At 30.3% G+C, this 21,657-nt stretch overlaps 2 protein-coding genes across 2 annotated transcripts; both read left to right on the top strand.

Annotated features, from left to right (window-relative positions):
- The first annotated feature begins 11,320 nt into the window (after positions 1-11,320).
- LOC122288861 (F-box protein At5g50450) lies at positions 11,321-12,861 on the top strand. Its single transcript, XM_043095670.1, has 3 exons — positions 11,321-11,600; positions 11,698-11,860; positions 11,985-12,861. Exons 1-3 carry the CDS (start codon positions 11,449-11,451, stop codon positions 12,717-12,719), a joined length of 1,050 nt encoding a protein of 349 aa, XP_042951604.1. The 5' UTR covers positions 11,321-11,448; the 3' UTR covers positions 12,720-12,861.
- A 6,650-nt stretch (positions 12,862-19,511) lies between these two features.
- LOC122288916 (ATP synthase subunit delta, chloroplastic-like) lies at positions 19,512-20,412 on the top strand. The gene has a single exon (XM_043095741.1). The coding sequence runs from the start codon at positions 19,571-19,573 to the stop codon at positions 20,291-20,293; it is 723 nt and encodes a 240-aa protein (XP_042951675.1). The 5' UTR covers positions 19,512-19,570; the 3' UTR covers positions 20,294-20,412.
- Positions 20,413-21,657: the final 1,245 nt, after the last annotated feature.

Below are 21,657 nucleotides of genomic sequence, written 5' to 3'. Positions count from 1 at the left end.
CTTCGTTCTTTTCGTGTTAGTTTGGGCTTTAAAATATTGTAAGACCCAATATATTGATTCATATCTGGGCTAGGCTCGCAGCTTTTGGGCAAAGTTTGGAGGCTAGTGTTCACCATAAATTGGGCTCTACTATTGGGCCCCACATCTTAATATCTATACACTGTAACAGCCCATTTGTATTGGACTAGGAATCATGGGCTAGGATCGCAGCCATTGGGTAAAGTTGCGAGGCTAGGGCCCACCATAAATGGGGCTCTATTCTTGGGCCCTATATCTTAAGGGCGGCGCTAGTCCAACCGCTGAGGCTCCCACTTTTTTTGTATTTTTTTACATATATTTTTTTAACACATTTACATATTTTTTTAAAAATAAAAAAATTCATAATATTATTAAAAAACACTTACTTAATCATTAAGTAAAAAATAACAATAATAATAAAATAAAAAAAGTCACAACAGTATAAACCAGCAGTAAAAACCAAAACCATCGGTAAGAGTAGCATTTTCTATATCTTAGTATCTATGCACTGTAACAGCCCATTTGTATTGGATTTCTCAATGTTATCCTAAATTATAAAAAATAGAAATATCACTATTAATCGTAAATATGTAAGTCTCATATAATCACTTAAAAAAAAATATGAGATTCATATAAAAATAAAATTAATTTTTTCTTACTTTTTTTTTTAAAAATAACTGTACGATATTTCCACGTATCACACTATATAACGTTACTCTGTAAAAGAATAGAATTCCCCTCGCTCTAGGGAGAACAAGTAGGAAGGAATAAACAAATAGGAATCTTTACTATTTGTAAGGATGCCCATTCCTACACGATATGTATAGCTTAAAAAACTATTTTACTAGATATTTATCTTTGAAAATCTATGATACTAGATATTTATTCTATTATTGATACAGACTCTACAACTTGGTAACTGGAGATTCTTCTTTCAATATCATTAAAGTAAAACTAATTATTAATTATTTTCAAACTATAAATGATTTGATATTCTCGTTCTGATCTACATCGTATAATACCATCAAACTGTTTACATAATCACTTGTTTTTAAAAATATTATTATATTTTATATTAAAATGACAGTGCTGCATTTCCATATTTCACGATCTGATCAGATTTTCATAACTTTATATGCAATAGATATTATCCATTTAATATAAAATATATTGGTAATTTCAACCATCATGTTCTAAAAATTTACAAACTCAATTCTTTATCATAAGTCTAACATGAGACTTGAAAGATAAGCAAAAGTAAATAAATAAAAGGAGAGAAGAAAACCAATATAGTCTTTATATTTTTCTGTATTTGGCCAATATTAGATTGAACGGAGGAGAAAGAATGAATTAATCATCATATTTAATTGCAATTTGCAAGGCTGATTAATTGTTAGTTAATCTTCTTCCTTTTCATTACCGACAAATTAAATCACGTGGAACTCACAATTAAATAAAGATAATTCAGATGATATTAACAAAACAAATAATATAAGTGTAACTTGCTCGAATAGAGGTCCTAACTTCTGCAATATATAATACATGAATAAAGACTTTATGTATAGTTACTTTTGTATACATTTTAAGCATTTTATTAATGTGATTAATTACGTCATTTTTTTAATATAAAATAACTGCTTTGATTAATTACATCAATAGAATTTGTAAGAAATACACAAAAGTGACTCTATGTAACAAAACTTTAATACAATACTATCATCTCACTTGTATCCTAGTATATATGATGTTGACATATTTATCATCATTTGATGATAAAAAAAATATGTAATATATGATCATTTAATTATAATAAATATGTCATATTTTATTTAATAAAATGTAAGTAGGATGATAATATAGTATATATAATTTTCCATATATATATTGAATTCAGAGAGATCAAAAGAGATTGATACGCCATGCACCCACCATTCCACGCACGAAGAATGTTACAGCCTCCACATATCATATATAAATATATATATATATATATATATATATGTAATATCAATCTGTCAACCCTAAATGTCTATGTCAATGCTTCTTTAACTATCTTTACGTAAATTCTTCTACCATATAATCATAATGTATATTATATATATATATATAGAGAGAGAGAGAGAGAGAGAGAGAGAGAGAATATAATTTATATAATTAAAATGATTGAGTTCATAATTATTTTTTATTCGGTTAAGTTTTGGAAAAAAAAAATAATTTAATCTATTATTAATTGGGGAGTCTTGGATTCAAAAACTTACTCTACTTTGTCACTTAAGTCTTATCATCTCTCATATCATTTATGTGGCACATTTTAATTGGCTTATCCTATTTGTCACTTAAGGTATATTTGGATTTTAACACTATCTCAAATCATATATAAATAGTAATTAACTATTTGTAAATAGTACTAAATTGTTTATAAACTGCAATTTGAGATGGTCTAAGCTCCCAAAAACACAACATAGGTTGTTTGGATTGAGAAATACTTGCAACTCATTTCATCTCATCATTACAATTTTTTCAAATTTCTATATAAAATATAATAAATAATTTAATTTTTTTAAATCACAAAACAATAATAATATTAAAAAATAATATATAATATTTAATTTTCATCTAAAATAATCTCATATCATCGCAATATTCAAAAAACTTATTAATCATCAACTATTTAAAATACAAAGCATAACAAGTGTGTGTGAAAGATGGGATTGCTATGTTTTTTGAATGAGAGTAGTGACGATGGGTTTTGCAGGAAGGAATCAAAGGCACTGTAAATGGATGTAATTGAGTACCTTTAATTTAGCTGACCAAGGAAAGGCTATCCGTCAATTTTCAGCTTCCACCACCAGCCAGTTTATTCAACATCTGCGTATCACTGTTTTTGGTACTGCATGCATCTCACTGCTTTTACTGTATAAAGAATTGATGCACTGACTGCAGCATGCATGCATGCTTGCTTGCTTCAGCACCAGAAGTCCGTGCCGCATGCACCACTTTATATTATTAAGAGACCTATATCTATATCAATATCTATATATATATATATATTTATATAGAATAACTTCCGGCTGCCTCCACCGCTCTCCCCTCCACCGGCAGCCTCCACTGTAGAGGATTAAGGATCCCATTTTCCATCGCCCTCCCGCTCACTCTGATCCTATCTCTCAGGAACAACAAACCCCTCCCTCAAGCTCGAGTCCCACCCCTGCCTCCCAACTAAGGAGCTGTTAATTGGATTAAGAAAACATCTCATATTATCTTATCATTATAATTTTTTTTTAAATTCTCATATAAAATATAATAAATAATTCACATTTTTCAAATCTCAAATCAACTTTTTCAAATTTTAAAATAATAATAATATTAAAAAATAAGATTCTAATAATATTTTATTCAACTTTCATCTAAAAGCATCTCATCTCATCTCACTATCCAAACAACACCTAAGACTAGTTCAAGAAGGACTTAACATAAAAATTTTATGAGAAATTTTATTTATAATCCTCAAGTAGGAACTGTATGTGCAGACCTTTTATTAAAAGAGAGAAAACATCATTTGATAAGGGATATTTTAGTAATTTTAAAAAACTTTAAAAATAAAGTTGTCTATACCTATATTCAAATAGGGACTGTACGTAGCATTGCTCCAATTTTATTTCTATTAGGATTTGCTTATTTTATTTCTACAAAATAGGGCTTGTAAAATTAACCATTGATAAAGGAAATTTTTTAACATGAAAAGTTCGAGATTTATGATCTCTTAATAAAAATAAAAATAAAAAGGTCATGATATTTATGTTTGTGGTCTCTTTTTTTTTTGAATAACAGATCACATCCATTCATTAAAGAGGACTTACAAATTTGACTTAAACAAGTCAGTTACAACGGTTGATAGCTTCCCAACACACTAATGTGGTTGACATAGTCTAGTCCAGATTGCGAATCTCTAAAGACCTAAGTCTAAGAGACAGCACAACTCTATCTAAGATAGAGTTACCAAATCCCTATACCCGACTAAGCGGGATATAGGGTACCAACCCCACCAAACACCGCTAAGCGGAGGGGGGACTAATTTTTTGGATTTTTTTTATTGAAAACAAAGACAATAAAAGAAACTATATGGAAAACACTGTACACGAAAAACCAGTGTAGTCCGTAAGTACTGTAGCGCGTGCAACACACGCGCCACTCTATGAGAGAACCAACTGCCAGTCTTGGAAGTCCCCGACTCACAGGTCCCAGAAACGCCGCTCGTGGCATCGGCAGAGGGATTCCCGGTGGCGCGTGAGCACCACGCGCCGGAACGACGGGAAACTTTAACCCGCGCGTGCGGGCCACTCTCCACTCCGATTGGCACCGGATTCGGTGGTCTTGAAGATCGGTGGCTGGGCTACGCCATGGAGGTGCGCATCTTGGTCGGTGGTCGCCGGATGCTTCCAGATCTGTGATTCCCCCTTATACAGCCGAAAAAACAGAAAAAAAACAAAACCAGAAGGTGGAGGGGGAGGGAGGCGGGGAGATGGAGGGAGGAGGGAGGGAGCCGAAGCTCCCACCCCCTCTAGCCGATAAACGTTTGTTGTAGTTTAGAGAGAAGGGAGAGGTTTTAGAGAGAGAGAGAGGTAAGAGCTCAGCCGGTCGGGTCTTTCTCAAGCTAGCCTCCTTTATGTTTGTGGTCTCTCTTGCTCGAAATGGGTTTAATTTTTATATTATCATGAGTTTTCTGGTTCCATAAAAATTATTCAAAGCATGGGGTATATCCATCATTTAAAGTAAGCTCAAGGGGTTGCGAATTTCATCAATATCACTACAATAATTTACATCAGTCATTTTCAAGCTTCTAAAGGTAGCAAGTACTCCTTCAACAAGCTTCTTGCTCTAATTTTCTGATTTTTTTTATTTGCTGCCTAATAATCCAACCAAAAAAGTCACAATCATATAAACACACACACACACATATATATATACACATATATATGTATATGTATGCATGATTGTTAATAGAGAGAGGAAAGTGTTACTCTTTCCACTAGTGTCTCCTATTGGGAGCTATTGTTGGGATTTTTTTATTTTTTTTATTATTATTTTTACTTAATGATTAAGTAAATATTTTTTAACAATATTATAATTTTTTTTAAATATATTTAAAAGTATTAAAAAATATATATATACAAAAGCAACTAACTGGAACCTAGCCAGCAGATGCTCCCAGCTGTGGCTGTAAAGCCATCCATAAATATATATATATATACACACACACATACACACACTAGACTAGTTAGGTGCCCACCAAACCCTTATGAATTCTCATGTACTCCGAAGAAAAGCATCTCTATAATGATTTAACTTATTTTTAATTATGTATTGATGATATATGATATATGATCATGGCCATTTCTATGATATATCTTGTACAGCCATCTATATGTCACACATCATAGCTAATTGTAATAAAATTCATATTTATGTGCTAGTGCGTGACATTAATAAACACTGATATCAAACTACCACACTGAGATTTAAATATAAAAATTTAAAATTTAAAATTTAAAATTTAAAAAAAAAAAATTCCTATTGTTCATAATTACTTCTTCGGAAGGTGAAATTGGCGAAAGGCATAAATTAACTCATGAATCAATAAATAGTTGCATTTGTATGTATGCAAATCAAGGAATATGATCAACACACAACCATTTTCACAGATATTCATATTTTAAATTAAGGATATTTATATATATATATATATATATATATATATATAGATAAACCCTTATAAAAATCCTGCCATGCATTTGAAAAATGTACCCTTATTTTAAACATGATTGTGTAAAAGACGGTCAAAATAATTGTGCGTCTATAATTCAATAAGAAAAATGAGTCATTGATAGGTGTCGGGCGCTCTTGGTGTGTACCATACATTTGAACATGATAGCTAAACTTCTTGGCAAAAAATTCAAACTAAAATACAACTTTGTTGGAACAGGAGGTTTGGCCCTATTTGAAACTTGGAGTTTAGTCTAATTTTAAAATTAAATCTAATATTTAAATATCTCATTCTAAAAAATCATTAAATTTATCTCAACTCAAAACCTCTTTATACGGAAGACCCACGACCTTTTTTAACTTCTTATAAATACATTAAAATTTATTTTAACATTTAAATACATCTAAACTCACTTTAGGTAGACTTTACAAAACTCACTTCATCATCTCAACTTACTATTATTAATAAAAAACCTAACTTATCTCAACTCAAGTCAACATCCAAACCGAACCTAGAGTGTATGTTCTTAAAGCAGCAAATATCTTTCTTCCTTGGCTTCTTTTTTGTAATTAATTTCTAAGGAGTAATTCCCTTCACATTTGCATCATATATATATATATATATATATACACACGTACAATATTTTGTTGATGGGTTAATTAATTCATGACTTATGCAGCCCATATATATACATAAATAGGCTGCTGCGTGCAAGGGAAGTCTTTAAGGAAGGGATGTAACTCTAATTGCCTTGACTTCAATTTTTCTTGCCGCAATTAAACATCATGAATATTGTGCATAGTCCATACCACATTCACTCCGTTGATTGAGGCATATATAGATCGATCAATAAACTTCTATAAATTTCGAGGCTTTAAATGCATTACAAACTGACTTAATTACGTACAAAAATATTGTTAAGTTGTTAAGAGTGTTATGTTATATACGACACGTCATATTATACTTATAGATATATATACTGTCACATCAACACATGCAATAAGGTAAAATAGGATGAGAGTATTGTAGTATATATTTGTTAAAGAGAAATGTCACAGCCACAAAGAGATCTTACAAAAAATAAACTCATATATTAATATGATTTCATATAATACCATAGATCTAATTTACAATAAAAATAATTTTATAATCTAACGTACCATATTAAATCATGTCAATTTGTGAGTTTATTTTTATAAAATATCTTTATGACTAAACCATTTCTCTTATGATAAATCTCAACTGAGACTAATATCATAATTAATAATTCCTTATGATTGAATAGTAGTAAGATTTCTAATAGTTAAAAAAATCCATTCTTAGCCACACACCCAAGCATTTGGCAAAGGATTTCTTATTGGCTAAAACTCAACTAATATTTAGTAGGCCGGTTAATCTTTGTGAACCGTTGATTTGTGTTAGCTAGGGAAAATATATTCAAAATTTTTTATGACATTCGACGTCACACTATATTTTTTTATTTTTAAAACAAATATTACTACGCATAATTATCGAGTACATAAATATCGCGTAATTATTTTTAAAAAAATACTTACATAATCACGACTACAAATATAATTAACACACCCTAACAATTGACATCACCTCAATAACTTTTACTTACTTTTTAGAGACTCAAACACAATACGAAAAGGGCTAAAACAAGAAACTTAAGCCATGCATATAGGAGAAAAAAAAATATTAAATAAAAATGGCATGCAATGATTAAAATGTTTAGAAGAGGGTCGTGGCACATGGAAAGTAATGCCTACCAAACCAAAAGAATTAATCTCCATAGCCTTTTGGCGTGATTGGAAAATGAAGATTTGTGTTCCACCAACTCATCCATATCTTCAAAGTTCAAACGGCCTTATCCAAAACCTTATAAACATTCCTTCCCTAATACATATCCAATTCAAAGGGTGAACCACTCCCCCCTCCCAAAAATGAAAAAGAAAAACAATTCGTTTTCATTTCGTCCCCACAACATGATAAATATCTATCTAGCTAGCTTAGCTTCATTTACACAATTCTCTCTTTGATCTCTCATTTTACTACATGATATATATCATATGCGTGCATGCCTTGAGATCATTATAAAATATTCAAATATAATAAAAAATGAACAAAACAAGGGGAGGAAAGGCATGCCACATGATCCATTATTAACACCTACCTTGGTCCTTGTCTAAACCATCTGCAAAGTGTATGATTCAGATACACTATGTACATAGAGTAGCCATCCGTGCAAGCAAGTGCAATATCATATATGCTAGTGGGAATCATGTGCATGCGTTGGAGATTCAAATGCAACCCCCTTTAAGCCTTCCTTTTATTTAAACAAATATATTTAATATTGTAATTAATATTATTAACTTCTTGATTATGATGAAGTTTGAAATCCGTACACCCATCATGATCTTCTTGATCAATCTAGGGCCGGGAGGCTCAATTCAATCAATAAACAACCGTTGCTAATAACATCATATCAATCTTTGCTTATTCAATGCGATTTGTCCGATTGTTACTATAAAAATAATAAATATTTGTGACGAATTGTTTACTAAGAGAATATATTATTTTGACAGATAATAAATAGAAAATAACTGAAAACAAATAAGTAATTTTTTTTATAGTATCTCTTGTAAAAGATAATCATAGCCGTCACATCTTGATCCTCCAATTGCATGCAAGTAACCATTGATTTTGGTTGGAAATTTGTCGTTTCCGTCACTCTATGAAACATGAGTCGGGCAGTCAACAAACATGCTTATTATCATTGCATTTAGTGGGTCAAAAATGGATGCAATTCCATGTAATTAAGACGTAGATTTCCTTATCCAAAGTTGCTCAGGCACATATATTCATGAGTTGCTGTCGCTTTAAAGTTGAAACCAATTTGGTGGACTATATAAGCGTGATCACATGGTCATCCCCCCACAAAAAATTTACAAAAAAATAAAAATAAAAATCATGCTTTATATTTGAAATGTAGCACGCAATGAAATAGAAAGAAAATCGATTTCACCGATTAAAAGAAAAAAGAAAAAAAAAAAAAAGAAATCCGGCGCTTAATGATGGCATCATTCTTTTGTCCAATCCCAAGCAGTGAAAGTCCGTGAGTTTGTTTGCATGTATGGGTCCCCCTGCGTGGCTTTTGACCAATCCCCTACTTCGCCATCCGTGACATCCTCCACGAGAGGGATCCAAACCAAACTATATATTAAAATGAAATTAAAGAGAAATTTATGAGCACACTTTTTTATATCTATTTTATATTAATTAATTTAAAATAATTATAAGTATACCATTATTAAAAATAATCAAATTACGATTCATAAAGTAATTATTATGAAATTAATACTTGCATAAGTAATTTTAATTTTATATCAGAGTATTACGCCATCTTTATTTAAAAATGTCTAATAATTTTACACTAATCATATGTATATTAATAATTTAATTTAGTACTTAAATAATTAATTCTCAACTAATATAGAATAAAATAAAATAAAATAAAACTATTGCCTATTAAAATTATAATAAAATATTAGTTTAAAGGTGAAATAGTAGACCTTCAATTTTGAAGAAAGAGCAACAAATACTGTACTTCAAATCTTTCCAAATACCTCTTTATTAAATCTAGTACATGCTCATTTTAAATAAATTCATCAAAATTTGAAGATGCATTGATTTTTTATGAAACCAATATTAACGCTCTTAGAACATTGGTAATGGACTCGTCATTGCTCAATACAAATCCAAAATTTTAAAGTTGAAGCTTATTTCCCTCTGCATTGAACTAGCCATACATAAAAAAATATGAGATTTTATGTACAGTAAATTTCAGCTTCTCACCGTACCTTGCGAGCTTATGTGCAAAGATTAAAACCATATTTTATTATTTTATCTTTAAAATCCCACACTCACACTCACGTTTCCCTCTTGTACAAAGATTAAAATTACATAAAAAGTTTCATTCCCTCGTTTACAATCACATGCTGTGATATTTCTATTTTTTATTTTTACAATTTTCTAATATCGCAGGGATATATTTATTGTAAAAATGTTTACTATTTTTTACAATTGTCTAATATAGTAGGGATATATTTATTGTGAAAACTTGAATATTCTATGAAAAAATATTTCCAAAATAATAATTTTATTTTTTTAATAAAGTTATTAATTAATATATGAAATGTATTTGTAAAATATTATCAAAAAATTATCAAATATTATTAAAATATGTAATATTATATTATTATTTAGAATTTAAGATAGTTAGTCTAATATAGACTAGTCTAGTTAAAAGTTCATATTATAGCCAAAAGTCCAATGTGGACTAGTCTAGCCCATTGTCAATGCTCTAATTAATAGTCTCTATATTAAAATATGAGTTATACTACATATAGTCACAATTCTTTGCACATCCTATTGATATAATTGAACAAAACAGTTATTTTATATTAAAAAAGTGATGCAGCTAATCACAGTAATGAAGTGTATTAAAAGTATGTAAAAATGAGTGCACCAAAATTTTTATTAAAAGATTATTTCATTTTTACCATTCAAAAGTAATTCAAAACAATTTCATATCTAAATATTCCATTGACATTTTGACATTTAGTCAAGAATTTGAAGAGATCATTAATTTTCATGCGAAATATTTAAATATATATCGTTTTACATTTGATATGTTAATAGTGTAAATAAATTTAATGTATGCAAGGGATTTAAATCTCAAGAATAATGAATGATTTCAACATTAAATCATGATTCCATATAATATCTACCTCCCACTTGAATTAATAATAATATCTCATTGGATTCACTTACTAAATATCTTGCATTAATATATTCTTATAAAGTATAGGTAAAAATGGCTAGAATCTGTTCTGACCAACTTATTATCTAAATTTTATAATAAAAAAACGCAAAAGTTAAATTCTATTAGATGGAAAACGAATCGAAATTTAAGAAACAAGAAAAATTAACCCAATTTTTCAGACAAAATATATAAAAAATTAAAAAAAAATTAAAAAAAAAAACATGAAAAAGTTAATAATTTTGTTGAAACTAAGGTTATGTTTGGATACAAGAGCTGTTTCATTTCTATCTTATTTCATTATTATAATTTTTTAAAATTCTTACATAAAATATAATAAATAATTTATTTTTTTAAATTCTAAAATAATAATAACAAGTTATGCTAAATATAATTACTTTTATGTATTTATTACTTACTCTATTAATATAATTGATCAATACATTTATTTTATATTAAAAATAATGACGTAACTAATCATGTTAGTAAAATATATAAAAATTACTATATATAAAATTTTTTATTAAAAATTAATATTTTAATAATATTTTATTCTATTTTTTTTTAACTTTTTGAATTGAATTCAAACCTCTCGATTCAATATTTAAATTGCACCTAAAAGGTGGCCGCAGCAGATTAGTGCAAAACGACGCTCCTTGGCTGAGTTGTATCATTCTAATTTCTTTCTCCTCGATCTTTCTGGTGCCATATAAAATCGCCACGCTGCCTATTCTCAGACACGCACGCACACAACGCAAAGCAACTCCCATCTCAAGACTCAAATACAAATACCGCCTCCTTCCCTTGGTTATTCAAAGCCTCAGCCCCCAAGTCCCCAACCATGTTCAGGAAAAGGCCACGAACTCCGGCAACCACACTCTCCGGTAAGTCCGATCTCTTCGACGACTTGCCGGACGATCTCCTCGTCTTCATCCTCTGCAAGCTCAGCTTCTCCGCTTCTTCCCCCTCCGATTTCATTAACGTTCTCATCACGTATGCTTAAGCATCATACCAACTTCTGTTTCTCTGTCTGTTTCTCTTCGGTTTTCCTCTTTTGTTTTAACTTTTTTGGGGATAATTTCTGGAACAGATGCAAAAGACTGAAACGCTTAGGTCTTCATCCTCTGGTTTTATCCAAAGCCGGAGCACAAGCGTTTGCAATCAAAGCCCAGAACTGGTCCGAATCCGCCGACCGTTTTCTCAAACTGTGCGCCAACGCCGGCAACGTCGAAGCCTCTTATACTCTAGGAATGGTCAGTAGCCTACTAGAGATGTTACTGCAAATTATTAGTTAATAGAATAAATTTCGTTTTTTAGATATATTTTCTTACTGATTGCTTGTTTTTCTTTTTCTTGTTCTGTTACTGTCTGTTGTAGATCCGATTTTATTGCTTACAGAATCGAGGAAGCGGGGCTTCGCTCATGGCTAAGGCGGCGATTAGGTCACACGCGCCGGCTCTGTACTCCCTCGCAGTGATACAGTTCAACGGCAGCGGAGGATCCAAGAGCGACAAGAACCTCCAAGCCGGAGTGGCTCTGTGCGCTCGAGCTGCTTTCCTCGGTCACGTCGATGCCCTTCGCGAGTTGGGGCATTGCTTCCAGGACGGCTACGGGGCCCGCCAAAACATCGCCCAGGGACGCCGGTTCCTGGTACAAGCCAACGCGCGCGAGCTTGCGTCCGTCCTACGCTACCTCTCGTCTCCGGCTTGGAGGCAGCACAACCACAATCACAACCCCCCGTGCGTTAGCGATTCGGGTTGCGAAGGGCTTTTGAGCGACTTCGGTTGCAACGTACCGGCCCCGGAGGCACACCCGGTGAACCGGTTTTTGAGGGACTGGTTCGAATCGGAAAGGGGTGAGCTGGGCAAGGGGCTCAGACTGTGCTCACACGGAGGGTGCGGCCGACCGGAGACAAGAGCTCACGAGTTTCGTCGGTGCTCGGTATGCGGCATGGTGAATTACTGCTCGCGTGGGTGTCAAGCCCTTGATTGGAAGCTGCGACACAAGGCGGAATGCATGCCAATAGAGCGGTTGTTGGACGAAGTCGGGGTTGCTGGCAACAATGGTGCCGATGGTGTTGGAGGAATGGTGGAGGTTGAGGAAATTGAATGATTAATATTAATTAAATTTGGTATTATTAATATTGGTGATATCTGATTTTTTTTATATTTTTCATTTATTTCCCTGATATTCTCTTCTGTACATTAGGAGACAGATGGATACAATTTTAGTACTGTTCAGATTTTGCCTCTTCCGACTTCCGATATATATATTTTTTTTTAAATGAACTTATTTTTCATTATATGAACTTAACGCACAATTTCCAAAAATTTTTAACCTCATCTCGTAACTTTTTCTTTCTATACATAATTTATATGTACAATTTTTAAATTAATTATTATAATTTTTTAAATTATATTCTAACAATATTTTTATTTTATAATAATTTTTATTTAATTTTTTTTAATACGTAATTATTCATAAATTATCTTATTATTATTTATAAAATTTTCATTTCATTTCACTTCGTAAACAAGCACGTATCTAGTGATTAGACTCAATGATCATTTGAGAGAGAGAAAAACGTTTTAAGCAAAAAGAGTTTTTATAAACATAAACTAACAAATACGTTAATTAATTTAGTTGAATGATTTAATTCTATGTGTTTTATCTATTTTCGATTAGGGGGTAGAATAAGAGGATAAAGACTAATTAGTGTGCAACTTAAGCATGGCAAGGAAAGACCAACACATGGGTAATGGACATAAAGGGTTAGGAACGTGTATTTTGTCGGAAATGATATGGTAGAAGTTGGAAATCCTGCTATTCCTCTGATATTCATAGTCAGTGAACATATATTTAAGTCATCCACCAATTACTCAAAAGTAAAACTTCTCGTGGTTCTTATGGTCCATTTTGTCTCTATCTATCTTAATATAAGAAACAGTACGGACTACGGCTAATTTATCAAATTTTATTTAATTTTTGGATTTGATTTGAGTCCGGCTTTCTCTTGAAAATGAACAACTCCAAGCAAGGTGTTTTTTTTTTTTTTTTTTTTTTTTTTTTTCCAACCATATCACATTTCATTACAGAGCAATGTGGATTTCAATTAAAAGTTGGTTAAAATGTACCATATCAATTTGCGTATGATAATATATAAATGAAAAATCTTATCTTTCTTATTTTATACAAAAAATTTTATTACATATAATTATTTTTACGTATTCTTTCATACTTTATTGATGTGATTAGTTAAAATAATTATTTTTATTAAAAAAATAATATGACCAATCACTTTAATAAAATGTGAAATAAATATATAAAAATGATTGTAAATAAAATTTTTACTATTGAAAATAATATAAATATGATGTCACATTGGTTGAGAGTTTTTGGTCATAATTGTCTATCACCAGCTTCAAGATTAATGATGCTGTAACCCACATTTTTGTAAAAACTATTACCCTTGAAATATGATATGATATATATATATATTAAATATGAGAACGAAGCCCACTTTGTGCATATACGGTGGAATAAGCCAATTTTTGGCCGTCCTTTTTGGGTACACTCTCGGAGGGAAAAATGAGTATAATTGGGGGAAATTTCGATGAACTTTCTCTTTGGGTCCAAAGGACGTTTTCTGCCCAAAGGTCGACACATCGTCACATATTCACATGCATTACGATGCAGAATAAGGGAGAATATCGACATGATCCGATTAGATTTGAGAATTGGTCTCAGCTTCTCTCCGATAATTATTATAATTTTTTTATATAAAATATAATAAATTGATTAATTTTTTTAATTAAAATAATAATAATATTAAAAATTAATATTTTAATAATATTTTATTTAACTTTCATAAGATTCATTATCCAAATCTCCTCTTATTTAGAGGCGCAAACCTAATTCTCATCTTCTTAAAAGGGAAAAGAAAAAAAATGAGACCACACATTTTGGATCCAAACTTTACATATATTATGACCAATATGTCTCGCCACAAGATTTTCTCTCCATTTTATTTTTTTTTTGGCGAGGGAAGATTAGTGCATGTAGACTTATTGAGGCGACTTTTGTCGCCACAACTCAGAAGTAGGGCGATATTTGCGTCTAACTGTGTAGAAGTCAAAGTTGTCACAAAAGAATGATATCCAAGAATCAATATGATTAATATTATATATAGTTATGGATAGTACAAGTAATGTGCACTTCTTTTAAAAAATAATGAGATTTATTATTAAAAATTAAATTTTTCTTGTAAATCTTATATTTATTCATTTTTTTAAAATGAACTGATATTTACAGTAAAAAAATATGCAAGTCAATTTTTTAATTATGAATCTTTTTTTTTGAAATATACCGTACTTGCATAACCTATTATTACAAATATCATTTCCCCTCTCTAATAAATACTCATGAAATTTTATACTCGAGTATTTTTGGAATAATTTCTGCAGAATTTTTATATTTATTGAAATTGAATAGTTTAATAAAATTAAAAAAAGATTTATTTATTTCTCTAGATCTGCCCTTTAAACTTTCTGATAAATTGGAAGAAAAGATAAGGGTTGAAAAGTTGAAACTCTTTCAAATTGTATGCCAGCGTGATCAATTTATTTTTCAAATTACTTGTATTTGCTGTAGTTTTATGCATATATGAACTTCTGAAATTTGTCTTATTTTATGATTTTACTTTTTTTTTGCTTTCTTTGAATCATCGTTTGATTTATTTATTTATTTTTGAGTTTCTTAACTTGTTTCTTTTTCCCTTATCCAAGTATGGCTTGCTGCTACATAAATATTAAGACATATATAATGAAAAATGCTACTCTTTTAGTTGGTGGCTCCCGCTGAGAGTTATTGTTGTATTTTTTTTTTTTTATTACTTTTTACTTAATAATTAAATAAATATTTTTTAATAATATTTTAAATTTTTTATTTTTTAAAAAATATTTAAAATTGTAAAAAAATATATATATGTTAAAAAATACACACAAAACAATGTGGCTGTTAACTGTTAAGCCACGCATATAATATATATATATATATATATATTCTTAAGGAAAATGCTTCTTAAATCGAAAAAATGGACTGAATTTTGACCGATAGTATTTTGTATTTTTTTATTTTTATTTAATGATTAAGAAAGTGATTATTAATAAATTGATATTTTTTTATTTTTTAATAAAGATGAATAAAAATGGTTGAAAATAAAACAAAAAATAAAAATAAATTAAACTAGATTTACACTTTCGGTCTACTCTCTCGGTCTATTTCTTCGGTTTAAGTAGCATTATTCTATCATTACTCGAGATAAATATTTCTCAAGTAATTTTTCCAACTGTTTGAAGTTAGAGATAGTATATACATAAAATTGAATTCTATAAATATTTATTATTCATTTAATACTTTTCAAGATATTTTTATAAATAACATTAAATACTTTAAACCCGCATACACGAGTCATCTCGCTCACTCAAGTTGGACAAAAATTTGAAAATACCTTAATCGAATGGATATGTATATGGTGCATGTCCCTTTGCTTGCAAGTCGCACTAAATATTATTTATGAGTTTGTTCCAACTGCCCATTTGCTACGGTCAGACAAAGACTTGTTCTGCCCCCTTCCCCTTCCATACATCACGCCGAAAGGGAACTTCTGGATCAATGGCCTGTACAGTTGCACTCATCTTTCTTTCTTTATTCTTCTTCTTCTTCTTTATTTTATTTATTTATTTTGGGCTAGGAAACAAAGCTAAAAAGGAATGATTTTCTTTGCAATTTCAAATTAGTATTTACAAACTGAATTCTAATATATCAGCAGCAATCCAAAATGGGCGTCCTTCGTTCACATTCGTCACGCAATCTGCAATCTATTTCATGAAAAGTAATGTATATTTCACATTTATTTGAAAATTTTCATTTTTTAACATTATTTTTATAAAATTTGTTAGATATAATCCCACACGCTCAATTTTTTTTTATTTATTTTTATTAAACTAATTAAATTATTCTACTCATTATCTATATATCAAATATTTGATAAAAATATAAAATAAAAATATAGTGTGTCGTGTGTAGACTCATATTTATAATTTTTCTATTTTTGTATACATGTATATACACATATATGTTATGTATGTATATTTCCTTGGTCAGACTACTTTGTTAGTTTGTTGGCATGCATATCTAGATGAGTTTGATTAGTTGAATTGAGACACGCATCCTTTGTCTAGCTTTTGAAAATATAAACGAAAAGGAAACGAACTTAGAATGTTAAAGGTCACTATAATTATATCTCCAAAAGAAAAAGAAAGAAAAAGTTGAAATGAAAGGAATAAAATAAAAACTTCATTTTCCACCAACTTGGGGGTTGATTTTTAGGTGGTGGCAATGAGAAAGGATTCGTGTTCGATCCAAGGACATGACCACAAATTCATATATAGGATTTGTGTTGGAAGCACACCGCATATATCTGTTCATGGCCTTATCCAATTCTAGAAAGATTCCATTCTTGATATTTTCCCATTAAGGGAATTTTGACAAATTACTTTAAAATTTTTAGAGTTTTGATACATACAGTTATTTTTATATGTTATGTGTATACTTTATTAATGTAATTAGTCAAATCAATTATTTTGTATTAAAAAAAATAATGTAGCCAATTACATTATGTTAATGTATAAAGAGTATACAAAAATAACTGCACATAGAATTTTTAAAACTTTTAATTTGTGCTATCAAGAAGATTCAACTTGAAATATCATTGGCAAAGATGGATGCAAAAACATTGATAAAGATGGCAAGATTAAATTGTAATTTGGATGGTGAGATGAGATTGTTTTAATTGAAAATTGAATAAAATATTGTTAGAATAATATTTTTTAATATTATTATTATTTTTTTATTTAAAACTTTTAAATTATTTATTATATTTTATGTAAAAATTTAAAAAAATTACAATAATAAAATAACATAAAATTGTTTCTGTATCCAAACCAAGCAACAGGTGAAACCAAGCAACTCACCTGTCCACCGAGCACGTACCTTTAGGGTATAATATATAACTACGCCGTTTAGAGCCCTTTCATTAAGAATTTATTCTAGAATTTTATAAGATTTGAAGTATTGCTTTAAGTAAATTTTTCAGTGGTTGCATGTATCCTGAAAATGTAAATGAATGAACGAGATTGATTGTAGCGAACAAATAAATAGATCTCATATGTTCACTTTAAATATGTTAGATATAACTTTGGAATACAGTGAGATATATTGTTTAATATTTGTGCCTAGAATATACATCATTAGGGATCCCACGAGAATTTAAAATGGGCAATTCATCAATTGCCTTGAATACCAATTCGTTCAAAGAATTATTGCAGAAATAAATAAATTACACAAAAATAAATTCATCAAACGTGATTTGTTAGATCTATTTTGTAATAAAAATAATTTTATAATTTGATATATCATACCAATCACGTCAATTTATAGATACTTAATCCCTTTTAACGTATATTTCTCATACGTTAAAGAACAAATTGGATTTATTTATTTTTAAGAACTATAAATGCAAAAGTTAGTTAGAATTAAATAACTAAATGATCAGGCATATTTTATCATTATATTTTTAATTTTTTGATAAATGTAATAAAATTATCGATTTCTTTCTAAATAACGTTAACTTTATCTAGAAGTTTTAGAGGTTATTTATATAAGTCATTTAGGTAAAAATTGAGTCCATGAGGATATATATATTTATCCAAAACATAAACTAAACATAAATCATTCATTGCATAATAGAGTTATCGCAAAATGTCAGAAATCCGTCAGGAGACATTTTTGCAACTGTTGCTAACTGTTAGCAGAGTTTTACTTCAACTAGAACTCTTTTCAGACTTTCTATTTAATGGGATTCGGTTTTATAACTCTTTATGGAATTTTTAGCCAAGAATTATAGAAGGGATATTCCAAGTGCTTGTGAGAGAAAATTTACTTAAGAATTTTCATTCCATTTTTTATCTCTCATCGTGTGTGATTGTGTTCTAAATTTGGAAGATTATTGATTGAATTTTAGCCACTGAAGTTGTAGGAGGAAATGCAATCTTTGAAAATCGTCAGAGATTTTAACTGCTACTGCAGTAGAAGACAAACGTCGTTTGTCTGTGTAAGTAAGAGAGTTAAGTTGTAAAGGTTTTGTAATTGATAATTACTTGTAATTGATTTTCAAATAATTAAAGAGTTCTTTAAAGGGTTTTCTTTCGTAACCAATTTTTGTGTTATGCAAATTTGTTTATTTACTTTTAGTATTTAATTAATTAAATAATCATAAGATTGAAATCTGACCAATTTTTTTAAGAAAATTGATAGATAATTTTGTGGTTTTATAGGGATATATTGAGAATTTCAAGAACTGTTATAGACACAAAGAGATGTAAGATTACATAAAGTAAAACCAGAAATTGATGTGATTTCATAAAATTTGTTAAATCTATTTTATAATAAAAATTAAAATTTGTTAAATCTATTTTATAATAAAAATAAATTTATAATTTAACGTACTATCTTAAATTATAATAGTTGAATTTATTTTTGTGAAATGAGTAAAATATTTTCTTTTATTTATCTTAATTAATTCTTCAGACTCTTATCTACTCCTTAGGCCAGAAAAGAGGAAGGAAAAAAAAAATTAAAAAGAAAGAAGGTGAGGCTCTGCGTGAATCAAAATTTCCAGGACAAGTAGAAACGCAACCACGTGTCAATTCCTTATCTTTTGCAGATAAGTGGCTAAGGTGCTCCAAATAAATAAGATAATAATCTTATCCTTTTTCATCCGTTGATCATCTTACTCCTCCCAATCTCATCCGTCCGTTTCAACACCAAAAGCCTTCATTATACCTCCACCAATCGCCTCGGCCAAAGGCTCAAAGGCCAAAGCACACCACCACAAACCAGCCATGGCCGCCCTCCAGCACACTCCCATTTCTCTCCAGTCCCCACCGTCCGCCCGAATCCCAAGAACATCAATCCACAACCTCTCCTTCTCCACCGCATTCCCATCTCTCAGAACCAAACTGAAACTTGCCGTCGCTACCGGTAATGGCCGCGCCAGAATGGCTTCCGCAGCCTCCAGTAGCTACGCCGTGGCCCTCGTCGACCTCGCGAATTCCAACAACACCCTCGAAAAAACCTACGAAGACGTCGAGAAAATCGAGAAGATCTTCTCGGAAAAACAGGTGTTCGACTTCTTCATCAACCCCACCATCGATGCGGAGAAGAAGCGCCAGATGCTCGACGAAATTTCGAGCTCGTCGAGCCTCCAGCGCCACACGAACAACTTCCTCAACATCCTGGTCGAGGCCAGGCGGATCGACCTGATCAACGAAATCGTGAAGGAGTACGAGATCGTGTACAACAAGCTGACCAACACAGAGATGGCGGTGGTGAGCTCGGTTGTGCAGCTGGAGACTCAGCACTTGACCCAGATTGCGAAGCAGGTGCAGAAGCTGACTGGGGCCAAGAACGTGAGGGTCAAGACACTGATTGACCCCAATTTGGTGGCCGGATTCACCGTTAGGTACGGGAGCACGGGCTCCAAGTTCATCGACTTGAGCGTCAAGAAGCAGCTCGAGGAAATCGCTACTCAGCTTGACTTGGGCGATATTGCAGTAGGCATATGAGTTTTTCTGTATTTTTTTTTTCATAATTTTCCTAATTATGTCATTTTATTTAACTTGGATGATTTTTTGTTTCTGGTTTTGGTAGTTTATTATTATATGAATGAATATTCTGTATGCTATTCTTTGGGGTTGGGCAAAATGCTGCTGCCCTTTTTGTTAACTATTGAACTTGTTAAGAGTAATTTACAGGAGATCTTGTTTATCACCTTTCTATATAGTTTAGATTTAAAAAAAAAAAAATCTATTTTTTTAATAAACTTTGTTCTTCTCCACCTTTGATATAATATAAATAATATTTGCAGTCGTAGTTATACAAATGCCAAGTAATATTTTTGAAAAAAGTAAATTAATACTAGACTCACATGGAAAAAAAATTAACTTTTTAATCGTGAACCTCATTTTTTTTCAAAAGATTATGCTGTATTTGCACATTTTATAACTATATGTAATATTACTTTTGTCACATATTATATTTTTCGTATATTGTTTTATTTTTTAAAACTCATATTAAAAAAAAAAAAAATAAAAAAGATGATTCTATCTTTGGGCTCATACACGAAAAAATAAAATTAAAAAAAAAAAGAAAAGAAAAAAGAAAAAAAAGATGGGTACTTCTAGGGGTCACCTGGGCATGTCCCTACCATCATTTTTTATTTTTCTCCTTATTCTTTTTCATATTTATTAAATATTTTTAACAAATAAAAAAATATATATATATCAATATACTAATAATTACTTTCTTAGTCATCAAATAAAAATAAATAAATATATGAGTGATTAAAATAAAGAGACATACTATCATTTTCTTAAAAAAAAATCTTTGTCAATCTCTGTTCTTTTGTCTTTCCACGTCTAGAATAAGCTCGGAAGGTCATGAAAGAAAAAAATCTATTTTCATACATATTTATTAACATATAAAATACATCACAAATATAATGACTCATTACACCAATTAACATAAAAACTTTAATAGCATATCTCATCTAAGTCAATAAAAGTAATCTTGTAGAGTAACCCCTCTATCAAACTCATGATTTGTCCAGTTCGAAGTAATAATCTACGTGTCAGTTTACAATTTGGAAGTTTTTTCTTAAAGATTTGGATGTACGGAACAACACACTGAAAGAAGTAGATTGCAATCGAGCTGTCTCAATCATAATTTCTTCGAACAATTGAGGAAGAGATTTGTCCATTCTGAGAAATCTGAAAAGGAAATAATGTTGGAGCATCAATCTCTTCGTTCCATGTCTCCTTTTATGATTAGTATTGATAGTTAAAGCTAGTTCTCAAATATCAAAACTTGTGACCATAAAGATCTAATTTTTTTTTTTTTTTTTTTTTCTAAACAATATGAAATCTCGCAT

This window comes from Carya illinoinensis, chromosome 12 (assembly GCF_018687715.1).
Source record: "Carya illinoinensis cultivar Pawnee chromosome 12, C.illinoinensisPawnee_v1, whole genome shotgun sequence".
Lineage (NCBI taxonomy): Eukaryota > Viridiplantae > Streptophyta > Magnoliopsida > Fagales > Juglandaceae > Carya > Carya illinoinensis.
Note: the sequence above shows the minus strand (reverse complement) of the source record. Positions and strands in the feature narration are given on the sequence as shown.